This window comes from Syngnathus floridae, chromosome 7 (assembly GCF_059516105.1).
Source record: "Syngnathus floridae isolate MCC-2025c chromosome 7, RoL_Sflo_1.0, whole genome shotgun sequence".
In the NCBI taxonomy this organism is placed as follows: Eukaryota; Metazoa; Chordata; class Actinopteri; order Syngnathiformes; family Syngnathidae; genus Syngnathus; species Syngnathus floridae.
Window position 1 is genome coordinate 7,461,703 of NC_142419.1, and position 21,415 is coordinate 7,483,117.

At 42.2% G+C, this 21,415-nt stretch overlaps 3 protein-coding genes and 1 non-coding gene across 5 annotated transcripts; 1 reads left to right on the plus strand and 3 right to left on the minus strand.

Moving 5' to 3' along the window:
* Positions 1-287: 287 nt before the first annotated feature.
* cpda (carboxypeptidase D, a) lies at positions 288-16,887 on the minus strand. Its single transcript, XM_088381065.1, has 21 exons — positions 16,095-16,887; positions 15,655-15,902; positions 14,177-14,319; positions 13,777-13,946; positions 12,923-13,353; positions 12,633-12,824; positions 11,906-12,073; positions 11,703-11,812; positions 11,427-11,529; positions 11,037-11,179; positions 10,780-10,949; positions 10,414-10,710; positions 10,135-10,330; positions 9,861-9,996; positions 9,625-9,771; positions 8,969-9,064; positions 8,465-8,529; positions 8,220-8,351; positions 7,947-8,132; positions 3,468-3,570; positions 288-1,928 (listed from the first exon to the last, which is right to left on the minus strand). The coding sequence occupies exons 1-21, from the start codon at positions 16,742-16,744 to the stop codon at positions 1,702-1,704; spliced, it is 4,113 nt and encodes a 1,370-aa protein (XP_088237191.1). The 5' UTR covers positions 16,745-16,887; the 3' UTR covers positions 288-1,701.
* On the plus strand, positions 3,892-4,843 carry LOC148394968 (uncharacterized protein C22orf31-like). The gene is made up of 2 exons (XM_088381066.1): positions 3,892-4,193; positions 4,271-4,843. The coding sequence occupies exons 1-2, from the start codon at positions 4,153-4,155 to the stop codon at positions 4,824-4,826; spliced, it is 597 nt and encodes a 198-aa protein (XP_088237192.1). The 5' UTR covers positions 3,892-4,152; the 3' UTR covers positions 4,827-4,843.
* On the minus strand, positions 5,192-5,264 carry trnae-uuc (transfer RNA glutamic acid (anticodon UUC)). The gene has a single exon. It is a non-coding gene; the product is annotated as a tRNA-Glu (tRNA).
* Positions 16,888-17,796: 909 nt separating the features above from the next.
* Positions 17,797-20,181, minus strand: cryba1a (crystallin, beta A1a). Of its 2 annotated transcripts, none has more exons than XM_088381626.1 (6): positions 20,019-20,181; positions 19,381-19,447; positions 19,129-19,247; positions 18,779-18,920; positions 18,491-18,633; positions 17,797-18,391 (listed from the first exon to the last, which is right to left on the minus strand). In XM_088381626.1, the coding sequence occupies exons 2-6, from the start codon at positions 19,417-19,419 to the stop codon at positions 18,244-18,246; spliced, it is 591 nt and encodes a 196-aa protein (XP_088237752.1). In that variant the 5' UTR covers positions 19,420-19,447; positions 20,019-20,181; the 3' UTR covers positions 17,797-18,243. The 2 variants fall into 2 exon arrangements, with proteins under 2 accessions (XP_088237752.1, XP_088237753.1); XM_088381627.1 differs by having other exon boundaries at positions 20,024-20,118.
* Between the last annotated feature and the right edge of the window lie 1,234 nt (positions 20,182-21,415).

Consider the following 21,415-nt stretch of genomic DNA (forward strand, 5'->3'; position numbering starts at 1 on the left):
ACTTCATACACATGGCACATTTAAAATCCTAGATTTGATTATTTAGATAATTCCCTGCAGCACATCTTTTATGGTATGCTTAAATGTCACTGGAATCACTGCTTAGTGTGCTACTGTAAATGAGCACGCCTGCGTGATTCTGAACGAAAGTAGAGTCTGCCAGAACACTAAACAAGACACTACTCGTTAATTCTGAGACACGTCTTCCCTGCAATTGTAAAACTAAAATATTTATCCTGTTACATCATGACACAAATCACTGAGTATTCAAAACTCAGGCAACGATGATCTTTCCTTTTTTTTTTAGTATCAAAAATGTCATTGACATTAGACAAACTGCAATAATGTTACAGGATCTTTGTGCATCAGTTCACCATTCCCAGAAATGACCCATTCTTAAACCAAGACTAAAACAATGAACAATGGAAATTGTTTGTCTCAAGAGGTTTTGGGGCAGATTAACATTATTAATCAACAGAATTTCATGTTGACATTGAATCACGCACATTTCACCAATTCTTTCATTTACATGTGACAAACATACATTCCAGTTTATATAAAACTTCAACATTGGAAGACTTTCCAGACTTCCCAAACCACACGCACATTCAGTCTGACATGGTAAGAACAGGGGGGGGGGATCCCAAAACATTACATTTGAAAAGACAAATTTAGAGACTGGAAAATAAGGCAAGTCTTTAAGAAAATAATATGCTGTAGCGGAACAATTATGGTATGTTCCACTTCATAAGGAACTAAATTGTGAGGTAAATGATTTGGTTGAGGGTGAGCTTTCTATGATGCCAAATGCTATGGCATTTTCCTGTTCAAAAGAAATGTGGACATTCTTGATTAAAGTGAGGACAGAATTTGACATTTTCCATTTACTCAATCATACAGATCCATAATAAAAGGAACAGTACATTAAAAAATAAAATGGACATTCATCATTTGACATTTGTTAAAAGATTTGCTTGTTCCTTGACATCGTTCTTTTTTTCCTCCCCATTTACAGTGCAAGTGATTGGGACTAATGTTGACACTCTTTCGAGAAACTCGTTCTTTTCCTTGAGGAAAACAAAATCATTAGCGTAGGAATAGTGCAACATCAGAACAGAGGGGTCTAATTTGTATGTCTTCCTACCCCCTGAGAATAGGATGGATCATAAACTTTGAAGGCCCAAATGTTTTCTACTTCCTACATTGCAGCTCCAGAGAAGCCAAGGCACAAAAGTGGATCCACCCTCCAGGGACTCAGGACATTTTTGTTGCAAAGTTGTTGCGCTCAAAAAAAAAAAAAAAAGAAAGATGTCATCACCAATCTTACATAGTATTTACACAGGATGGTGAGGACAATAAATCATATGTACTTTTATGCTCTAATTTTTTTTTCCAGGACAAGCTGATAGGTCACCAAAACTTTGGGCACTCAAAGGCGGGACGGATGAGCGGCGCACAGGATCAAAGCTTTAGGTTGAGACTGAGCACCAAAAGACGACCGCAACGTTTTGTCAATGATGCCGCAACAATTAGATTAATAACTGAGCAGGTTTTAAAAACCCATCAGTGTCAAAAAGAGTGTTTCAGTCTTGGTGCATTCATGAGGAGGCAGATAAAACACCTCAAGTTCAACAAGTCCACATTCTTGCTATCCCGGGTTTTATCTTGCAGAAGCAAAATATAAACATCGCAGAGGCTCTTTCATATTTTGTTGGCATATAACGTATCCTCATCACTTTCACTTTCATCCTGAAACTCGTGGGCAAGGAGAGACTTTTTGGAGCCCATTGACGTAAGCCGGATCTCGTCGTCGTACTCGTCTCGATGCTGCCGCAAACGATGGAAGCCATCTTTTTGCCGATTGGACTTGGCAGCGCACACACACCAGATGATGCAGGCTGTTATCACCAATGCCGTCATGGAGGCAGCTGCAGAAAGAAGCGATCTAATCAGGTGGGCACCAATGTCAATTTTGCAGCAGGGAAACAATTCTGAAGGGACAAAATTAAAAACCTGCAAATCTGGATAAAATAATACTGTTTTTGTTAACATTTTACCTTGATTTGGCTTTTCATCTAATTTTGTTTTTAAATGATGTCAATCGTGCACTTATCTGATGTAAGTGACCGGCTCTCCGTTTAAAGGGTAAAATTCTGTACTTTAGCCCCTCTGCTGCTTCATCCTGTTTCCCACTCCCAAATCTTGTCAACTGTCCATCAACGAGACATTTGCAAATGTTTTTTCTCTGAATTGTGTTCCGTCAAACAGCATTTTGTTTAGGCTTCAACTGGATGAGCGTGACCGAGGTCACGCTCATATGTGGGATCTCAGTCTTCCACCACTTAGTATCACCATTAACCCTTTCCGCCTCCTTGTCTCCGCTCACATTTATACATTCATGTGTTAATGGAACATCAATATTACATACATGTTTGATAATGATCAAACATCGTGACAATAATAACACATACTTTCACAATAGTCAATTTAACACAATCATAACTATGATTGTGGATTCTCTTAGCAGGTTAAAACACTCGAGCATCTTCAAAACGTATTTTGACAAGCTGGTGACCTCTAGATCAAGCTCAAGCGTGGGATTGCAGTCTTCCACCCACGGTATCACTGTCAGCCCCTTGTCCTTACTCAACTCTTAATACATTCATGTGTAAATGAAACATCAGTGCTATGATGCTGCTCAAGTTGCTACTAACTATACAGTATTGCAAAGCAGAATGAAAAAGTATATTGCAGCTTACTCTAACTGTGATTAACATGTCTCATTAGCTAACGATGAGCATGGGCTTCCCTAGATAGCAAATTAAAATATTCAAGCAGTTTCAAAGTATATTATAGCAAAACAAAATAATATAACATACTCCAAAATTGTGTGTTGCTGTGCTTCAGAACAAGTCTTCATCCAATCGATGACTTTTTAAACTATTAATTTACTATGTTAGGTCAATCTGACTTCGGCACCATCTTGTGAAATTTGGAACGGGAATGGAGGTTTACTGGTTCAACCAACAAATTCCCCTTTACCAATTTAACAATAGCTAATTTTGAAGAACTAACTTTTAAGTAACCCCTACTCAGGCCCCCTTCTTCAGGTCTTCCATGTCAAGCTTTGAAATTTGGAATTTCATCTTAGCCAATTCGTCTGGGCCAAATCCAATACACACTCACGCACCATCTTTTACCATCCTATCCACCATGTAACTCGACAATGATTATGATGCTATACACTTGTATTGTATGCTAATGGGTCCACAGTGGTAAACCAGAAGTTAATTTTACATGCAAAGGTGCCAAATCCACAACCAGAGTAAAAACCCTGCCACAGTTTGGCTTTAGCTAAAGGCACGTCCAATTAGCAGTCAGGTAAACAAGCTCCGCACGAGCATGCTCTTTCTGCTGGTTTTTACTTTGTGGACCTGGACTTGACACTTCTGTTTGAATAAGATTACCTGCACTGGCCACCACAAATTCTCTTGGTAGACCAAAGATGCTGTGATCCATATCAAACTCAATGATGACAGAGCTTGCTGCTTCATAGGAGGACACCACCACCTGAGTCGAGACATGGCAACAATGACTTAAAACTGTAGCCGACATGCAATCTTTGAAATTGTAACACATCACACCAAACAAACAAATATAGGCAATAGTTATTGTATTAATTTTGCTCCCATCTGTTCAATTTTTAACAAAAGGGTGAGAAATGCACAATTAGAAGTTTTCATGGATGCATGAAACTACTGCTGCACTTTTGAGCACTGTCGAAGAAAAAGGGGCGGTGGCAAAAAAACACACGCGGTAAAACATTTGCTCGATTCTTACTGCTCTCGAACGAAAAGCCGAGTGATACCTGGTTGAACTTTTTTTAGCAATGACGCTGCCTCATTAGAGGATCACCTATGCAGGTGAGACTACTCAACCCAACCTGCAACAGGTTGCCTTATGGGTGACAAACAGGAGTTAAGGACCCGCTCATAAAAAAAAAATAAAAAAATCATTGCATTACTCAGCCTTTTACTTCAGCCTTTGTATGAAATACAAAGACCACTAGTCTTTTTCATCCTTTAATTATTCAGTGGTTAAGAAATATAATCGTGAAAAGTTGACTGAGGGCATCCAAGTGAAGATTCAGCGATGACGACTGAAAACACTCTACAAGTGCTGTATGTAAAAAAGTAAGTCCAGCTCTTGATCTTACTTTCTAATTTGCATAATGCGTATCCATTTAAAAATATGTTGTTTTAACTTCTAGAGATGCTGCATATGAAATGAGTTGCTATGGCTTGAGGCGACGCATTAGATGTCCGAAGAAATATGGAGAAACAACAAAGGAAAGGAGTTACATGGTGGCACCTAAAACTGACTTGGATGTGGGGAATGAGCAGAAAGATGGAGATTGTGTGCAGAGACCGCTGGAGAACCGATATAAATGCAATGCTGCAATTCTTCCAGACGCCCATGTGACTCTCAGTGACAAAGCAAAAAGTGACATTTGCTCCAGCGGTGTTGTGACATATAAGTCAGAACCAGAATCGGGACCTTTAATGATCCATGGCTTCACGGTAGCAGAGTACCAAAACATGTATCATTTAGTGGTGGATCCCCTGCTCCTAAGTCCTTGTGGGAAGCCAAGAGCGTACAATTTGGAGCTGGGACGCACTATTAAGGAGCACCTGTTTACAGAGCTGGCCTACCCCATGCTTCAGATATCTGAGTCACAAGGAACAGTGAATGTAGTGGAGCGCTTTTGTTTGCTTCGCACAACACCCAGCATAGACATCGACTGTAATGAAGGCTTTCCAAAATAAAGCATGCAATCTTTTAATCACGGCTCCAAAATATGAAACTATTTTTTTGCTTGCATTCTCACGGATTTGTTGGTCATGTTTTGCTGCAAAGCTAAAAATTGTTACATGCTGCAGTTTAAATGCGTGTGGGTTCATAATGGCCAAAATACACCTTTGGAGTTAATGTTGTGTGTACCAATGTGATGACTCCTTTCGTCTTTTCCCTGAAGGGGTCGCCACAGCGACGATACAGATGACTCACATGAGAAGTGTTTGGCACAGTTTTTACGCTGGATGCCCTTACTGACCCAACCCTCTGCATGCACCTGAGCTAGGGACCAGCACAGTGGTGACACTGGCATGTGCCCCCCTATGGCTACATATGGTTCCCTGACCGGGAATCGAACCCAGGCCGCGGATGATGAAAGCTCCGCAGCCTAACCACTGGACCATCAGGGAGTAGTGGCTACCAATACGACACCAAATTAACCTAAGCATGAGATTTGTTATTGTATTAGGGGGGTGGATGGATGGAATGGAATGGGGACTTAAAGAAATTGACTCATTGTGTATATAGACTTAATGTGACCTGGTAAGTTTAAGACCAAACTCCTTCATGAGTAAGCTGCTTTTTTTGAATATTATTTACTCCAATGGTAATACTGAGGGGCTCCTCTTATCACACCATATATTTATTTAAATATAAACAGGGGCGTAAGCAGAAATGTTTCAGTGGGATGGCCAGTGACTCAGTGAGGGTCGACCAAGGGTGGCCATGCGTGCATCCATCTGCAGCCTGACTTTCATGAAATAAAATGTGCGCTTAATTCACTAGAATCTGCTTTTGTGTCTCATTTCATAGTCTACTTTGCTCTCATGCACTTATTCACTAGCAAACAGTCAAGCAGTGATCAATTGTGACAGACGCCCCATATTTTGCAAACAACAATCAATGGCTCCTTCATTCAAATCATATCGAAAAATTACAATAACACAAGTGTCTTAATTCTCCTGGTGCTTTTTGTTCCTACTTGTTTTATGAGTGTCTATGAAAGATTGGTAAGAGTGCATTTTATCCATCCATCCATCCATCCATCCATCCATCCATCCATCCATCCATCCATCCATCCATCCATCCATCCATCCATCTTCTTCCGCTTATCCGGGGTCAGATCGTGGGGGCAGCAGCTTTAGGAGGGACTCCCAGACTTCCTTCTCCCCAGCCACTTCATCCAGCTCATCCCGGGGGATCCCAAGGCGTTCCCAGGCCAGCTGAGAGACATAGTCTCTCCAGCGTGTCCTGGGTCGTCCCCGGGGTCTCCTACCGGTGGGACATGCCCGGAACACCTCCCCAGGGAGGCGTCCAGGAGGCATCCTGATAAGATGCCCGAGCCACCTCATCTGGCTCCTCTCTACGTGGAGGAGTAGCGACTCTACTCCGAGTCTCTCCCGGATGACCGAGCTTCTCAACCTATCTCTAAGGGAGAGCCCGGACATCCTGCGGAGAAAACTCATTTCGGCCACTTGTATCCGGGATCTCGTTGTTTTGGTCACGACCCATAGCTCGTGACCATAGGTGAGGGTAGGAGCGTAAATCGACCGGTAAATTGAGAGCTTTGCTTTTTGGCTCAGCTCTCTCTTCACCACAACGGACCGGTACAGGGTCCGCATTACTGCCGACGCTGCACCGATCCGCCTGTCGATCTCGCGCTCCATCCTCCCCTCACTCGTGAACAAGACTCCAAGCTACTTGAACTCCTCCACTTGGGGCAGGATCTCATCCCCGATCCGGAGAGGGCATTCCACCCTTTTCCGATCGAGGACCATGGACTCGGATTTGGAGGTGCTGACCCTCATCCCGACCGCTTCACACTCGGCTGCGAACCGTTCCAGCGAGAGCTGGAGATCATGGCCTGAAGAAGCCAACAGCACCACGTCATCTGCAAAAAGCAGAGACGCGATGCTGAGGTCCCCAAACCGGACCCCCTCAACGCCTCGGCTGCGCCTAGAAATTCTGTCCATAAAAATTATGAACAGAATCGGTGACAAAGGGCAGCCTTGGCGGAGTCCAACACTCACTGGGAACGAATCTGACTTACTGCCGGAAATGCGGACCAGACTCTGGCATCGGTTATACAGGGACCGAACCGCCCTTATCAGTTGGCTCGGCACCCCGTACTCCCGAAGCACCCTCCACAGAACCTCCCGAGGGACACGGTCGAACGCCTTCCCCTAGTCCACAAAACACATGTGAACTGGTTGGGCGAACTCCCATACACCCTCGAGGATCCTGCCTAGGGTGTAGAGCTGGTCCACTGTTCCACGGCCAGAACGAAAGCCACACTGCTCCTCCTGAATCCGAGGTTCGACCTCCCAACGGACCGTCCACTCCAGCACCCCTGAATAGACCTTACCAGGGAGGCTGAGGAGTGTGATTCCCCTGTAATTGGAACACACCCTCCGGTCCCCCTTCTTAAAGAGAGGAACCACCACCCCAGTCTGCCAAATCAGAGGCACTGTCCCCGATGTCCACGCAATGTTGTAGAGGCGTGTCAGCCATGACAGACCCACAACATCCAGAGCCTTTAAGAACTCCGGGCGGATCTCATCCACCCCCGGGGCCTTGCCACCGAGGAGTTTTTTAACTACCTCAGTGACTTCGACCCCAGAGATTGGAGAATCCGCCTCAGAGTCTCCAGGCCCTGCTTCCTCAATGGAAGGCGTGTAGGTGGAATTGAGGAGGTCTTCGACGTATTCTTCCCACCGACTCAGGACGTCCCGAGTCGAGGTCAGCAGCACGCCATCCCCACTGTAAACAGTGTTGACGTTGCAACGAGTGCATTTTATTCCATGAAAAATATCTGCTTGCTTTGTTATTATTTTTTTTTTTTATATGAAGTGAAAGTAATGTTTTTCCTTGAATGTTCTATACTAAAATCCATGTGAAATAGCCAGAGGGGTGGCTACAGAGTGAGAAGGGATGGCTTCAGTCACCCCTGGCCACCCTGTATCTCTGCCCTTGTGTATAAATAGTATACTTTCTTCTAAGTCATTGAACACAGGAAACTATTTTTATACCATCAGTACTATACAGCTAGATTTCAAAAGTGTATCATACGTAATGAGTATGTGTGCATGTACCTCTTGGCGTTGCTGTTGGTAACCATCAGCAACAGCTTCGATGTTATGGTTGCCAGGTGCCAGCAAGGCCCGAAAATAACCTCCCTCTGCAGTGACGACTCTCACACCCCCATTCATGACGATGACGGCGCCAACAATAGGCTTCCCACTTTTATCTCTCACTACTCCACGCACTCCTTTGTGGACCTGGATGGGTTAAAGATGTATGAAGAAATTTGAAAGTAAAGGTGGACAGAAAGTATACATTTGGGGAGAAAAAATCAGGCAGCGCACCTCCACCAGCATGCTCAGAAGAGGCCTTTTATTTTCTGCCCAGAGTGTGGCAAGCTGTTCAGTAGGAGGAAAGACACAACAGCCGGTATACACTGTGATTTCTGGACACTGACCAAAGTCCATGCTGAAGTCCTGCAAACACCCAAACACAAAAAAATTTACTAATTGAGTAAAAGTTGGGGAATTTCTTTTCGTATAAATTCAAAACATTTATGTTTATTATGTGAAGCAACAAGAGGTCGTACCTTCATACTGCCCATGTGACTTTGTCTCTCAGCTGCTCTCATAACTCCATCTGGAATGTTGTTTGCTGAAAAAAAGAGAAAAACACAATGACACCAGGTCTTAACCTCCACTTCATAAACAATTACAGAAATACAATTCCACCATGTAGCGTACGTTCAAAAATGCAGTTGAGATAAAATTATGCACTATATCTCACGCAACATAATTTTTGGGAAGGGCTACCGCACAAATCGAGCTATCAATTCCTTTTTACTATTTCAAACAGCAAAATGAATAAGTGGTTCACAGGTGTGACTGGTCGGTAAGTAGTCCTGAGTGTACCCTGGCAAAACTCAGCTAGGATGGATGGATGGAATTTTATGGTTTCTGTAGTTGTATGCAGAGTTGCAGACATATAAGCTCACTTAGGGACAAGAACACATAATTGGAAAATAGTCCAATGTGACCCTCTCCTGCACATTTTCCTACAAACAAGCAGGTCATTAGGATGTAGAAAAACATACTCTGTCCATTTGAACATGCAGTGTCGCCAAGGTGCATTTTGGGATGGTTGTTGGCATAAACACTGGCCAAGTACTTCAGAGTGCCTTCATTCTCCACTGTAAAACAAAACAAAACCACAGATTAGTTCTTTCCCATGATGCCAAGCAGCAAACAGCATTCAGGTGATACCTTTATCCAAGTTCTTTGAGACTTGCAGTTATGTAACTTTCTCTGTTTAGCTTGTCAAGTCAATCTGGGCCGTGAGGACACAGTGACCCAATTATGTTACGCAACTAAAAAGTCTACAGCCTGCTGTAGCATCAGGACACAGAAATAATTATTAATCTCACGTAAGTCTATAAGGGATGTAGTATAGAAATTGTGTTGAAACTGAAATAAAATAAGCATGTATAACAGAACCTCGCTTCACAAAATTAATGCATAACTTGGAATGACAGTATGTTAGCTAACAGTTTTTACAAAAAGTGAATTATTGAAGCTGTATCCTGCATCATACAGAGAGCTGTCATGAAAACCTGATTTAAATCTTTAAACCTTTAAAGATTATTTTTGTCTTTGCTCCTGTACAGTTTTTTTTTTTTTTTGCAGGCGTATCAAAGGCTGGCGAGCGTTAGAAACCTCCACAAGTTTGAGAGCATCCTAGCTGTTGAGTTACCTGATTGGACAGGCTTGTCATAAGGGTAGGTAGCCACAAGGGATCCTCCGTCAAGGGCCACAGACAGCGTGTAACCTTTATCTAAAATCATGTCCATCATTGCTCTGGTTTCTGGCTGTGGTTCCACCAATCGTTGGGATGCATTGCCTAAAAAGGGGCATTACATACAAAAATACAAAATTTATTTTGTTTCTCTATGTCTAAAGTGTTCAGTCAAACAAAAACATTTAACTGACCAAAGAAGTCCGTGTCCAGATCTTTGCCATGAGTATTGGTGAAGCCCTGAGTGGATGTGCACTGCTTCTCCACCGCTTGTTCTCTTCCATCCGGATTGATTGATGGCACAATTACAATAGTTGTCTCATTCACGAGCTATGGGAGGAAAAGTGAGCAAGTGAGTGATTATTCTGTCTGCACAAAGAACATTTTGAAATAGAGTTGAGATTTGTATTAAAGATATGCATGTCAAAAAAAGTATATCATCACTCAAAAGTAAAAGAAAAAACTCACCCTACTAATGACTAGGTTTTTGCCATAATTGATGCATAACATGGCAGCAAACTCAAGAAGCAGCTCTGTTCCCACAGGGGCATTACCATGGATCCCTGCTACAAAGCGCACCTTGGGCTTAGAGGGCTCAGACACTCCTGGGTTGTTGGAGATTTCCAGAGCCCAAATAGTTCTAAACTCAACGCTGTGGCCCAAACTAAATGAAAACGAAGTACATTTTTAGAATGCATTGTAACAATATGCAGTCCAAGGTGGCGAGAACACAGCAAGGCTCCCTACCTCTGCAAGGATGTAATTTTTGGAAAGTTGAGGGTAAGACCTCGGAGGAACGCAGACAGCTCCTTGTAACCTCGGAATCTGAAACTATTCTCTGTGTCCGTGCTCTTGACAAGCTGTTCTAAACCTTGGCCCAGAGAGAGGTACTTGATTAGGCTTTCAAACTCCTCCTCGGATGGGTTATGCTGGTGTCCAGAAGGCCACAGGCCGTTAGCTTCTGAATGAAGCCGGGTCAATCGGAAATCAACCACTTCTGCGCCATTCTTGGACACGGTGGCGTATGTCGTCACAGGTTGATATCTTCAAAAGACAGAGTGTATCTTTAAGTGGCTGTACACGAACAAGGCTACTTGCCCATTGAAATCTTACCCATGGGCGGAGGCAGTGATAGAATAAGTCCCAGGGACCAGTAGTCTCCAGTAGTCACCAGTGTGAGCAGTGGTGATGTTGTGGTCAATGCCCTCCACCTGGATGGTGGCATTGGGTATCCCCATACCATCCCTTATGTCAGACACGTTACCTTTTATTCCATAGTGAACCTGAGGAGTCACGCACATGCACAAATGATAAATGCAAAAGTGATGAAAAGAAAAAAACATCACAGTACATTTATTTCAGTTTTTTACCTGATGGATAAACTGAAGCAAAGATCGGCGATTCTGTTCCCAATAGTTAGGCAGATCCTTGGCCCAGGGGTACTTCACACAACCCAACTCGATAGTCACCTCAAAACAATTGGTGTTTAGATAATTCCAGTCCTGCATGCCCCCTGAGGAAAGTTCATTTTCTGATAAGCAATATGTACCATTTGATTTTAGAGATCTGAAGGCATTTGCCGGTACTTAAAGATGTGGATCAATTCCACAACCGACCTTAATGTACACTGACTTATGAAAAGTAAACTTTTTAATAAGGCTCCGATATTGACTATAATTACACCGTTTGCATGAAGGGTATCAGTTGTCATAGCCTATGATTTGTCATTTAGTAGTGTGCGTGTGTGTCCATCGACCCACCAGCAACATTGTACCAGCTGGCGCCATTGGTGATGCCATCCGTAAAGTATTCGCCAGGGTACAGGTTCACACAAGGGTGCCCATTGTGCATCAGAGGGTTTTCCTGCAAGTGCATGTGAACACACAAAAGAAAAAAAAAACATAGTACTGCTGGAAGTCCTTGCCCAAAATATTTCAGCGGGCTAGTGGTGCTCTCTTTCGTCCCATTTTGTTTTCAGTTCGAACACGACAGCTCAAGAAAGAACAACACCAAGCATGACGTGTCAATTGAGTTACCTGTGAGTAGGTTAGAGACAATTGCTGAAAAATCTTGTCATCAGGTGACTTGCTGTATCGGGTTTTGCCTTCTTCATCGTCATCAAAGGGGTAGTTGACCACCAAAGAACCTAAACTTACAAAGAAAAAAATGCAGATATAGGAACATACTGTAGATCAAAAGTATGCACACAGAAAAGTCCATTTTTAAAAGCAACCCGTACCTCCATGGAGATTGGCCGACAGGACGAAGGGGTTGCTTTTAAGCCAATTCATCATGGCAATAGTCTCTGGCTGCCTGGGATCTTTGATAGTGGCAAACTGGTCTGGGAAGTTGCGATTCAGGTCAAAATTATTGCTGTTGTTGCGTCCTCTGTAGCCTCTCACATCACCTGTGTAGAGAGAAATGCAAGTGGTTGTCTCTAGTCATATCCAAGAAGTAACAAAATTACCTGCTCTGGAGTTTGCATTTCAACATACGTAACTACCGGTAACAACAAATTAGAATGTTAAAAAAATAGAAACTATGGTATTTTACAGTAACAAGATTGATGTGCAAAAACAGCACGCTCACAGATTGTTTATATATACAGATTGAATATATTGTCACACTGTATTAGATCCAACACATCATATCAAATAAGTTTGAAAAAGACTTTCATTATGACTTGCATTGGATTTCTTAAGATTGGGAAACGTGTACTTCATGTTTGACGTGTCTGATATCAACATGGAAAGCATAAAGAGAAGCTTAAATGTGTCCGAAAAAAAATATTTGAAATAAACTTCACTAAACTAACTTAACTAAAGCACTTCATAGCTGCCAGGATCTTTTCAACAATTATGACCGCAATGTGGTAACTCACAGAACTAACGAGATGAACGTAATTGAGAGTTAAAATGTAGCCCTGCAGCATATTATTAAGTGATTCAAGTGTTTCATACTCATACCTTCATTGGCCTTTTCGTAACCATCAGGGTTCATCGAAGGCAAAATGTGAATGCGAGTGTTGTTGACCAACTCCGTAACTTCCTGGTCGGTGCCATAGTTAAGGCACAGGTACTCGATGAGATTGAGCAATAGTTCCCGGCCAACGACTTCATTGCCGTGCATGTTGCCCACGTATTTAAACTCTGGCTCACCTGGTCGGCAATGAGAGAAAGCGCAGGAGAATTACAATTTTCTTTAGACAACGGCTTTGTGTGTAAGGAGACATAACTAAAAAAACTAAATATTTTACCATGTTCATGAACTGTGGGGTTGTCTGAGATAACCATCACATAGAGCTCCTTGTTTTCAACCGAGCGGCCAATGGAGTAAAGATGAGCAATGGATGGGAACTCGCTGCTGTGCTTGCGTAAGAAGAGCTCCATGTCAGCATAGTTGTGGTGGCGAAATTCCTGGGGTTGAACAGGTTGTGGCTCGGGTGACAATGAAGTCGGTGTGCTTTTAGTCTCTGCTGATGTTACCAACTGGGAATGGGTTGTGTGAGGGGTGTTGCTACTCCAGATGGAGGTATGAATGATGTCAATGGTTGACGGCGTAGTGGGTATGGTCTGAGTGATGTTAATTGCAAGATTTGGCTCAATGACAACTGGCTCCAAGGTAAAATTAAGTTCTGTGGCATTTCCATCCAAAACTTGTACATTGTTGACTGTCACCGGTGTGTACCTGTGTAATGATGAAAGATTTTTAGTTGCATCTTTAAACATATTTATGTACTCAAATATCAGTCTAAATAATACGGTTGTGTGAAAAACCTTGCTGTTTGGTTGTTACTGTGAAATAAAATTCACAATTAAAATGTCCCTTCCATCATACAATTTGGAATTAAACAAGGAATTACAGAAAAAGCGGAGTTATGGCAGAGTGAGACATTTCTCATTAAAAAAAAAAAAAAGCTCCACCCTTGAAAATGAATCATAATGTAGTCAAATTCCCTTGCGCAAGGCTCCTCCAGCATGTTCCGACTCTTGCTCCACAAAATATCACATAAAAAAACATTATGTTGGCTAATATGGGTTTTCTCCCTGCAGCAAATATCATTGTATTTCAGCAAGTACGCATTTGCTAACATTCTTTGGTTTTACTCACCCTGTGGCCACAACAGTGATGTTGTAAACTCCTGGGAGCAGAAGTCTATAGTAGTCGCCATAGCTTCCGGTGGTCAGGTTGTGGCGGACGCCTGCCACCACTATGCTGGCGTTTGTGACGGCTGAACCACTGACACTATCTTTCACATAACCACGGACACCAATATGGACCTAGGCACAGATCATTTCATTAAAATGAGGTAAATCGATTTGAGGAATCATTTTATATTTATGTACATGAATAGTTTGCACACTTATGTAATCATTTTTGTTTGAATGATGTTCCAAATCTCTACTAAAAAAAGTTCTCCAGATTTAACTTTGATTTTAGGACACCATCTATTGTGCGTGGGCTTGAGAAATAAATTGGAGCTGCTAATGAACAAATGCGTTATGTCTACCTGTTCAATGAAGGCTAGGAGAGACTCTTTGTTAAGATTCCATTCCTTATGGAGCTCAGACGCTGGGGGATATTTGCAGCAGCTCAGCTCAAAGGTGATTTCAAGACAGTTTGCATGAATGTAGTTGTAGTCCTGCATACCTCCTGCGTAGTGCAAAACAAAAAGACATTTATTCAAGTTTAACTTCTGCAAAGTGCCATGTGAACTACAAACTTCTCCTGCTAATGACATGCCCACAAATCAAATGCATGGTAACAATTCAGTCATCCATTTGTCTCAATGGTTTAAATTGAATGGTAGATGTAAACAGATTACCACAAGGTAAACACGGCCCTGTATGCTGACTGAGAAGGACAGCCCTAATCTTAAATACTGTAGCTATCTGAGGGTTTATGTACCGGATCCAGAGTCACACCCGGGACTGTATGCAGCATAAACGACAGGTGACAATGGCGCCAAAGTTTGTGTAGCTGAACTCTAAGCTAACACCAGGGAATGAACCACAGGTGATCTTGTTCTTATTGGGATATAACAACTTGATGCACAACAGTATATTATTTTATTGAACCACAAACAACATGGTGTGATTGTCAAGGACTATTCCGTTGGCTTATACATTTAGCCAGGGAGGAAAAAACTGTAAGAGTAAAAGCGTTAAGACTAAAAACAACTTAAGAAAGTCCATTCTAACTACCAAATTAATGGTTAAACCAAGTGTTCCCTGAACTGTGTTTGCTGTCTGTGGCTTACACCATCACAAGTAGGCAAACTTGATGAAACATAGCAATCATTAGTTCGTACATATGAGCTTTGGCGTTTTGTTCAGATTAGTGAAGCAAACAGCTTCAGTTTCAGTTTGCAAAGAAGGTTCACATGCTGTGGTTAGATAAGACGGAAGCAGATGTTTTATGCAATATGAGGCCAGAGACAATGTTGCCATCATAGCGATAGCTTTTGCAACACAAATATCTCTGGTTATAGCTTTAGCATTCTCTGTATTAAAACAGTTTTGTACATACTGTATCACTTTTTCATATGTAGTCAAGTGCCACCAGAGTGTAAATATGAATAATGTATTCAATGTAGATGCTTACATTGCAGATTTAATATCTAAACTAGCTTGAACTGTAAAAATACTAGAACACAGTTAACTTACGCTCAGGTACCGTAAGGTACCAGGTACCAAAATACAGTTGTTTACTTTCTTTCTCTCTTTAGAATAAATGTAAATGTAAAATAAGAGTAGAATACTGGTGTCCCAGTTATTTGATGGTGAAACTCTTTACAGCTACTTACATTCTTTTCGACTGCGATAACATATGGCCACTGGTTGGGTGTTAAAACAGACTTTGATCTTGCAAGGAATAAGATGCCAAGTAGACCAACATTGTAATCAACACAAGCCCCTTTTAGGTAACAGGTCACATGATGACACTAAACGATATTTACAATGATTATTTTCCAAGCCTCTTTCTTACCTGGTACATCATACCACTGCGCCCCATTGGTGATACCATCTTTAAACATCTCATCAGGTGTATCAGAACAGTTGGGTTGCCCAGTCTTCATCACCGGGTGGTTCTTGGCATACACCAGGGCTAAGTAGCGAAAAAGGCTGTCATCTGGTGACTGGCTGTAATGACCTTGCTGCTCATGGGTGGCTGAGTCATCGAAAGGGTAGCTGGCAACCACAGTGCCACCGTGCAGGTTACCAGACAAAATAAACCTAAAGAGGAAAGGGGACATTGTTAACAGTTTCCTCTAAGGATTTGCATACACTCAAAACCAAAGGCTGGCCTATTCACAATTTGAAGATGAGTTGCTAATGAACTACTACAGGGAACACACATTCAAACCATAAAGTCCATTCCATCTTCTGGGCAACAAGTTGTGAGATTTCTGTGTGTGTTACACTCACTGTTTGTCCAGTATCCACCTGATGACAGCCATGACCTCAGGAACGCTATCTGAGTTGGGAGTTTTATTAGAATACTGGTCGGGGAAGCTCCTGTTAAGGTCCTTGTTATTGGCATTGTTTCTTCCCCCCCTGGGGCCGCCACAGACCCCCTCTTTGGACATCTCAAAGCCGTCGGGGTTCATACTAGGCATGATATAGATATCTGTGGTGTTCACCAGTTTAGCTATCCGCGGTTCCTCCTGGTATTTGGTCAGTAGGTACTCCACAAGATAGACGAGAACCTGCCTGGACACGGTCTCGTCGCCGTGCATGTTGCCAACATATTTGAACCTGGGTTTCCCCGGGGACTCTATATGGGGGTCCTTGGTGATCCGCATCACCCACAGCTCCCTGCCCTGCACGGATTGACCTATGCTTGATAGGTTCGCTATGTGAGAGAATTTCTGGGCGTAGGAGCGCAAGCGTCGGCTTAGATCGACATAATTGTAGTATTTGTCGTAGTTTTCTACCGTTTGGCTAGTCGAGGCGCTTCTTGTCCGGCGTAGCCTGGCGTCGGCAACGCCGAGGTGAACAGCAACACAGACAAAAGAGACAAAAAGTGACACCCGTAGTTTTTTAGTCGCGGACTCTGACTTCCTTTTGTGCGCCATGTTGATATTTCCACCTCCGCACCAGTTGGAAATTCACTATGGAGAGAAAAGTCTGTTGATGTTATTTGTCCGTCTACATCTACTGTTTTCTTCTTGACCAGCTCCTTGCTGTCTGCTAGCGTCTGCTTCCGTTCTAGTTAAAGGGGGCGGGGCTTCATTTGAGGAAGCGATCTTTTGTTTTTTTAAGGTGGACCGGAACATTCATGATCGTTATTTTTAGCCTTATGACGTCATTGGAGGTTACATACCAAGCAAGCCTTTGACTCGCATCATTATTATTATTATTATTAATTAATTTCTAAACTTGAAAAAACTGCTGGTTGTGTGAAGATTGTATGAAATATGAATTAAGAAGCAAAATTCTGACTTTTTTTTGCCATCTCAGAAGCCATCTGCTTGAAAATATCTCAGTTGCAAACTATACAAATCATCACTTAAGTATGCCAAAGCTCACTAAAAATACACTATTGTAATCACTGGAGATAACATACACCATGCTACATAATTGCAGGAACTGTATTATCAATTGTATCAATTGTTAAAAAAAAAAAAAAAAATACTCTGGATTTTTTATTGTCTAAGACACAGGTGTCAAACTCAAGGCCGGGGGGCTGGACACGGCCCACCACATCATTTTATGTGGCCTGCAAAGGCAAATTGTGCATTGAATTCATTCATTCATTCATTACTAAAACTGAAAAATTGTCTCCGATTTTAAAAATAACCTTTTTAAAATATTTGAACAATTTTTACTCGTCTGATTTGAAAACCAGTTATTTGTCAGTTTGTTTTGTAGCTTATACTCTATATAATATGAGGTGTTCATCCATTTATCTGGGTTGACAGTCATAATGGCCCTCTGAAGGAAACTATGACTACAATGTAGCCCGCGACAAAAATGAGTTTGACACCACTGGACTTTAAGAAGTAGTTCTCAAAGCTGTTGCAGTTAGTGGTGTAGAATTGCATTGCATTGTACTGAAATCTGTTTCTAACAAAATAATTTAGCTACAACTACAAGAAAGCTAAATGAAACTTCATTGTAAGATATGCACAGTATAATTATACTCTTAGATAGAGCTCCTTTATTAGATCGCATTTGATTGTCTCTGTTCTTAATCAGGCCCTTGAATGAGAATGTCATGGAATTAAAACATAAAGTTCAAACAAGTACATGAGTGTTAGCTGCAGATGCTTGTTTCACTCTTTATTTTGACTTGCCCATTTTCTCTTGCACCTGCACTGTGTCTGACTGACATCAACTTCACAGACATTTGAAGACACCTTCATTTTCCTCTGTTCTCCGGGGGTCAGTTCCATATCTCAGCTGTTGCTCACTTTCTCCCTCTCTTTATCATTTATTCTATTCAGTCAAAGCTTTTCAGCATTCAGCAACAGAACATGGCGGCAGACATTTTGATGACAAAGCACCAGGGAATGCTGGAATGATTATGGAGGAAGGAGGGGGATGCGGAAGTCGTGGAGCTTTAGGAAAGATCTCATTGCTGGATGCGACGCAATGACTGCACCTGGAACGACTGAGCATGGGAGCCCCATTCTCTGTAATGTTTGTACTCGCCGCCATGGCGATCACACTCCAGAATGTACTGGTAACCACGGTAACCAGGGAACTGGTAGCACACCCAGCTGTAGCAAGAATAGAGGCAAAATATGCTGGTTTAAGTCAAATAAGATTGTTGATTGACTTCCCTTGAGCCATTATCTGCATAAATGTACACAACTTACGCTCCACTCTGAACTTGCATGGAGCCAATCTCATTGGTTCCCCAGCCCATAGCCTGCAGTGATGGGTAGTCGTCGCTTATCTCCCATTGGTGTCCCATAAAGTTTTCTTTCTCAAACACCACCATCTTAGATTCTTTGTGGTTCTATAGAAAGTCAACACTGTTAATAAACTCTGGTACTTGCTTTTTTTTAGTGTTAACCAGCACACATTGAGCACTAATGACAAGTGAATCCGGCTGTGTGCTTTCTAAACTCTGAATCAGTGTCACAGCCTGGAGGAAGACTCACAGCAGAGCAGATGGGGCGGAAGGACATCATCCTCTCAGTGTGATAGGCAATGCTGCCACTCCATGACTCCCAATGAGGGTACTCTCCTCTCTCCAAAACAAACTGCTGTCCACAGAAGCTGGAGTGCTCATATCCGATCCAACTATCCACACATGCAATGTCAAACAGTTAAAGATTTTTGGGGACTGGCAGAACATCATCACGTGATGCTTACGTCCAGAGAACTCTGAAAATATTTTGTACTTGAGAAGCAAATGAAAAGTTTAAAAAATAAAAGTTTCTTTCATGTGCTACAAGTGACACTTGTACCACACTGTAAGAATCACTGATTCAGATTGTTAATGACTTACGCTCCACACTCCACCTTCAAGGAGCGGATGTTGTCAGTGCCACTTTCCATGATATTCTGGCAGGAGGAGGTAAACTCTAGCCGCTTGCCCTGGAAGTTCTCTTGGTCGTAAACTGTGATCTGCAGTGGACATGAATGCATACATATGCAGATGATGACACACACTAATGTGTGTACACATCATTAGACCAATCATTACATACTACTGATTACCTTCAGTGAATAATTATCCATCTAAAGAGGTAAGACTCACCTTCCATGGTCCCAGTGGGTTGGGATTGTTCTGTGCCATGCTATCGTTTATCGTAATGGCAATTTACCTTCAGAGCACAGAGAAATAGAAAAATCATGTTCATGTTGTTTTTAATTGACAATATTTTTGAAAGGCACATTTAGGGAGCCATATTGACAAGTATGATTGATGTTTGGTGGTGGAATTGTGACGTTCCTTCTGCACGATCTAATGGGGTCCAATAGAAGAGCTGTATAAAGAATTATGTCTTTGCAAAAAAAAAAAAACAATGCGCATTTTCAATTAATTCAGGCATTGAGCTGTTCATTAAAATCTACTGTATATCACCCTCGCGAAAAGTGTCCCTTATATTTTGGTTAGTCAATGTAGCCACAAGGTAGAAATATGAGAAAGGTTTGTGTTGCCAAAAATATGTTTGGTCTAACTACTGAACTGGATCTCATCCAAGCGAATGATGTGGCCAGTGAGCTCTCATGCTGTCTTCCTTCGATAGAAGGTTCTCACATGCTCAATTGTTGACCTCCCTGTGGCTGCCTAGTATGTGGTTGAACATTTATGTGTCTCAGCAGAAACAAAAAACACAAGGGACACACAAATGTAAATGCTCTAACTATAGGCTGAATAGAATGATGGCTTACCTTACCAGGCCCCAAAGAATAGCAGCACAGTGTTTGCGAGGGGGGCTCCACAATAACGGCGTTCTGACCCCAGAGCATATGGGACTATTTATACATGGTGGTGCTGAAAAGTTACAGGGCTTCTGGGTCCGGATTATAGTCAGCACATTGCTGCTCACACCATTGTTTGAAAGTGAGCTGCTGGCTTTTAATGGGCCACAGTGAAACTAGATGAAGGGCGACATGCCCAGTGCAGATAAGCACAAGTTATAAAAGAAAAGCAGAAAAAAAACGTAACCTGCGCACTGAACCACACAGCTTCTGCGTGAAAAGAGGAAATCATGGGAATTAAAGAAAGACGTGATCATGTATTCACTGGGATATTTATATTCACATAAACAGGTTTAATTTGAACTGCATTAACAGATTTTAGTCCATCTCTCCTTCATGTCCAACCCCACTACGCTCACATCCATGCTCTTCCAACCTCTTCTCTGACTTCTTTGTGCACACATGCTCAGTAACGCATACACATACACTGCCATTGACAGAGATGCATTCAATCCCACACAAAGAAATACACTTACCTCCACACAACTGTTTATACTCATTGACAACTGACCTTGTCCTCTGTCTCGATGTTGTAAATTACTCTAGTAAACATTTTTTTTGCTTTCATCGGGCAGCATATTATCACTTTCATTGAGCATAGAAAAATCTGAAAAGGGAACAAAGGCTACAAATTCACATGCTGATATTTTTTTGCATATTTCACATGCAATAGATTAAAGGGAAATGTGCTTTCGGGAGTTTGCAAACATATTTTTTAAGGTTGTGTTAAACTTATAATCATATTAATATCTAGTATTGGAGTGCTCGTGTGGATTGGTGGGTGGCGAAGAATGCGCAGGCAAACTGCATGAACTTGTTTTCTTCGAAGTGTTGTGGAATAGGCCCAGATAGGGAGTACCGGACAAGAACACCTCAAGGTCGGTGAGAAACGAAAACAACAGCACGTCTTTGTGGCCGGGCTTCGCGGGGAAAACCCAACCGCCTGACCTCAGCAACACCTGGACGGGGAGGAGATGGCCATCGACCAATCATCTCACAATATTTTGCATGCTTTAATATTCATATTGTGTTTCTTCAAAACTGGGCAACCCGGAAGAATGTGTCGTCTTTTGGTGGTCACAAAAACGCACGAGCTTTAGTGTGAGGGACCCGGGACCCAGGCCTGTATTAGTGCGCTTTGTCAGGAATAAACAATTGGTAAATTTGGTCTGATTGATCTACTGGTCTTCTCTTTGACAGAACGAACTCGCAAAATTGTTAGGTGCGCCAGTGTGTGGATTAGGACATAGCAATTTATGTGTTAAGTGTTGATCGCAATTTGGAGTCAGATCAATAACTAAAATCCG

Excerpts from the sequence above, each read along its gene's own strand:
- LOC148394968 (XM_088381066.1), top strand. The coding sequence starts at position 4,153 with ATGACGACTGAAAACACTCTACAAGTGCTGTATGTAAAAAA. Across the intron at positions 4,194-4,270 it reads CAAGTGCTGTATGTAAAAAA|AGATGCTGCATATGAAATGA; the intron begins GTAAGTCCAGCT and ends TTTAACTTCTAG.
- cpda (XM_088381065.1), bottom strand. The coding sequence starts at position 16,744 with ATGGCGCACAAAAGGAAGTCAGAGTCCGCGACTAAAAAACTACGGGTG. Across the intron at positions 14,320-15,654 it reads GCAGTGGTATGATGTACCAG|GAGGTATGCAGGACTACAAC; the intron begins GTAAGAAAGAGG and ends TGCACTACGCAG. Across the intron at positions 9,997-10,134 it reads AAAACCTAGTCATTAGTAGG|CTCGTGAATGAGACAACTAT; the intron begins GTGAGTTTTTTC and ends TTCCTCCCATAG.
- cryba1a (XM_088381626.1), bottom strand. The coding sequence starts at position 19,419 with ATGGCACAGAACAATCCCAACCCACTGGGACCATGGAAG. Across the intron at positions 19,248-19,380 it reads ACCCACTGGGACCATGGAAG|ATCACAGTTTACGACCAAGA; the intron begins GTGAGTCTTACC and ends TGTCCACTGCAG. Across the intron at positions 18,634-18,778 it reads TCCGCCCCATCTGCTCTGCT|AACCACAAAGAATCTAAGAT; the intron begins GTGAGTCTTCCT and ends GACTTTCTATAG.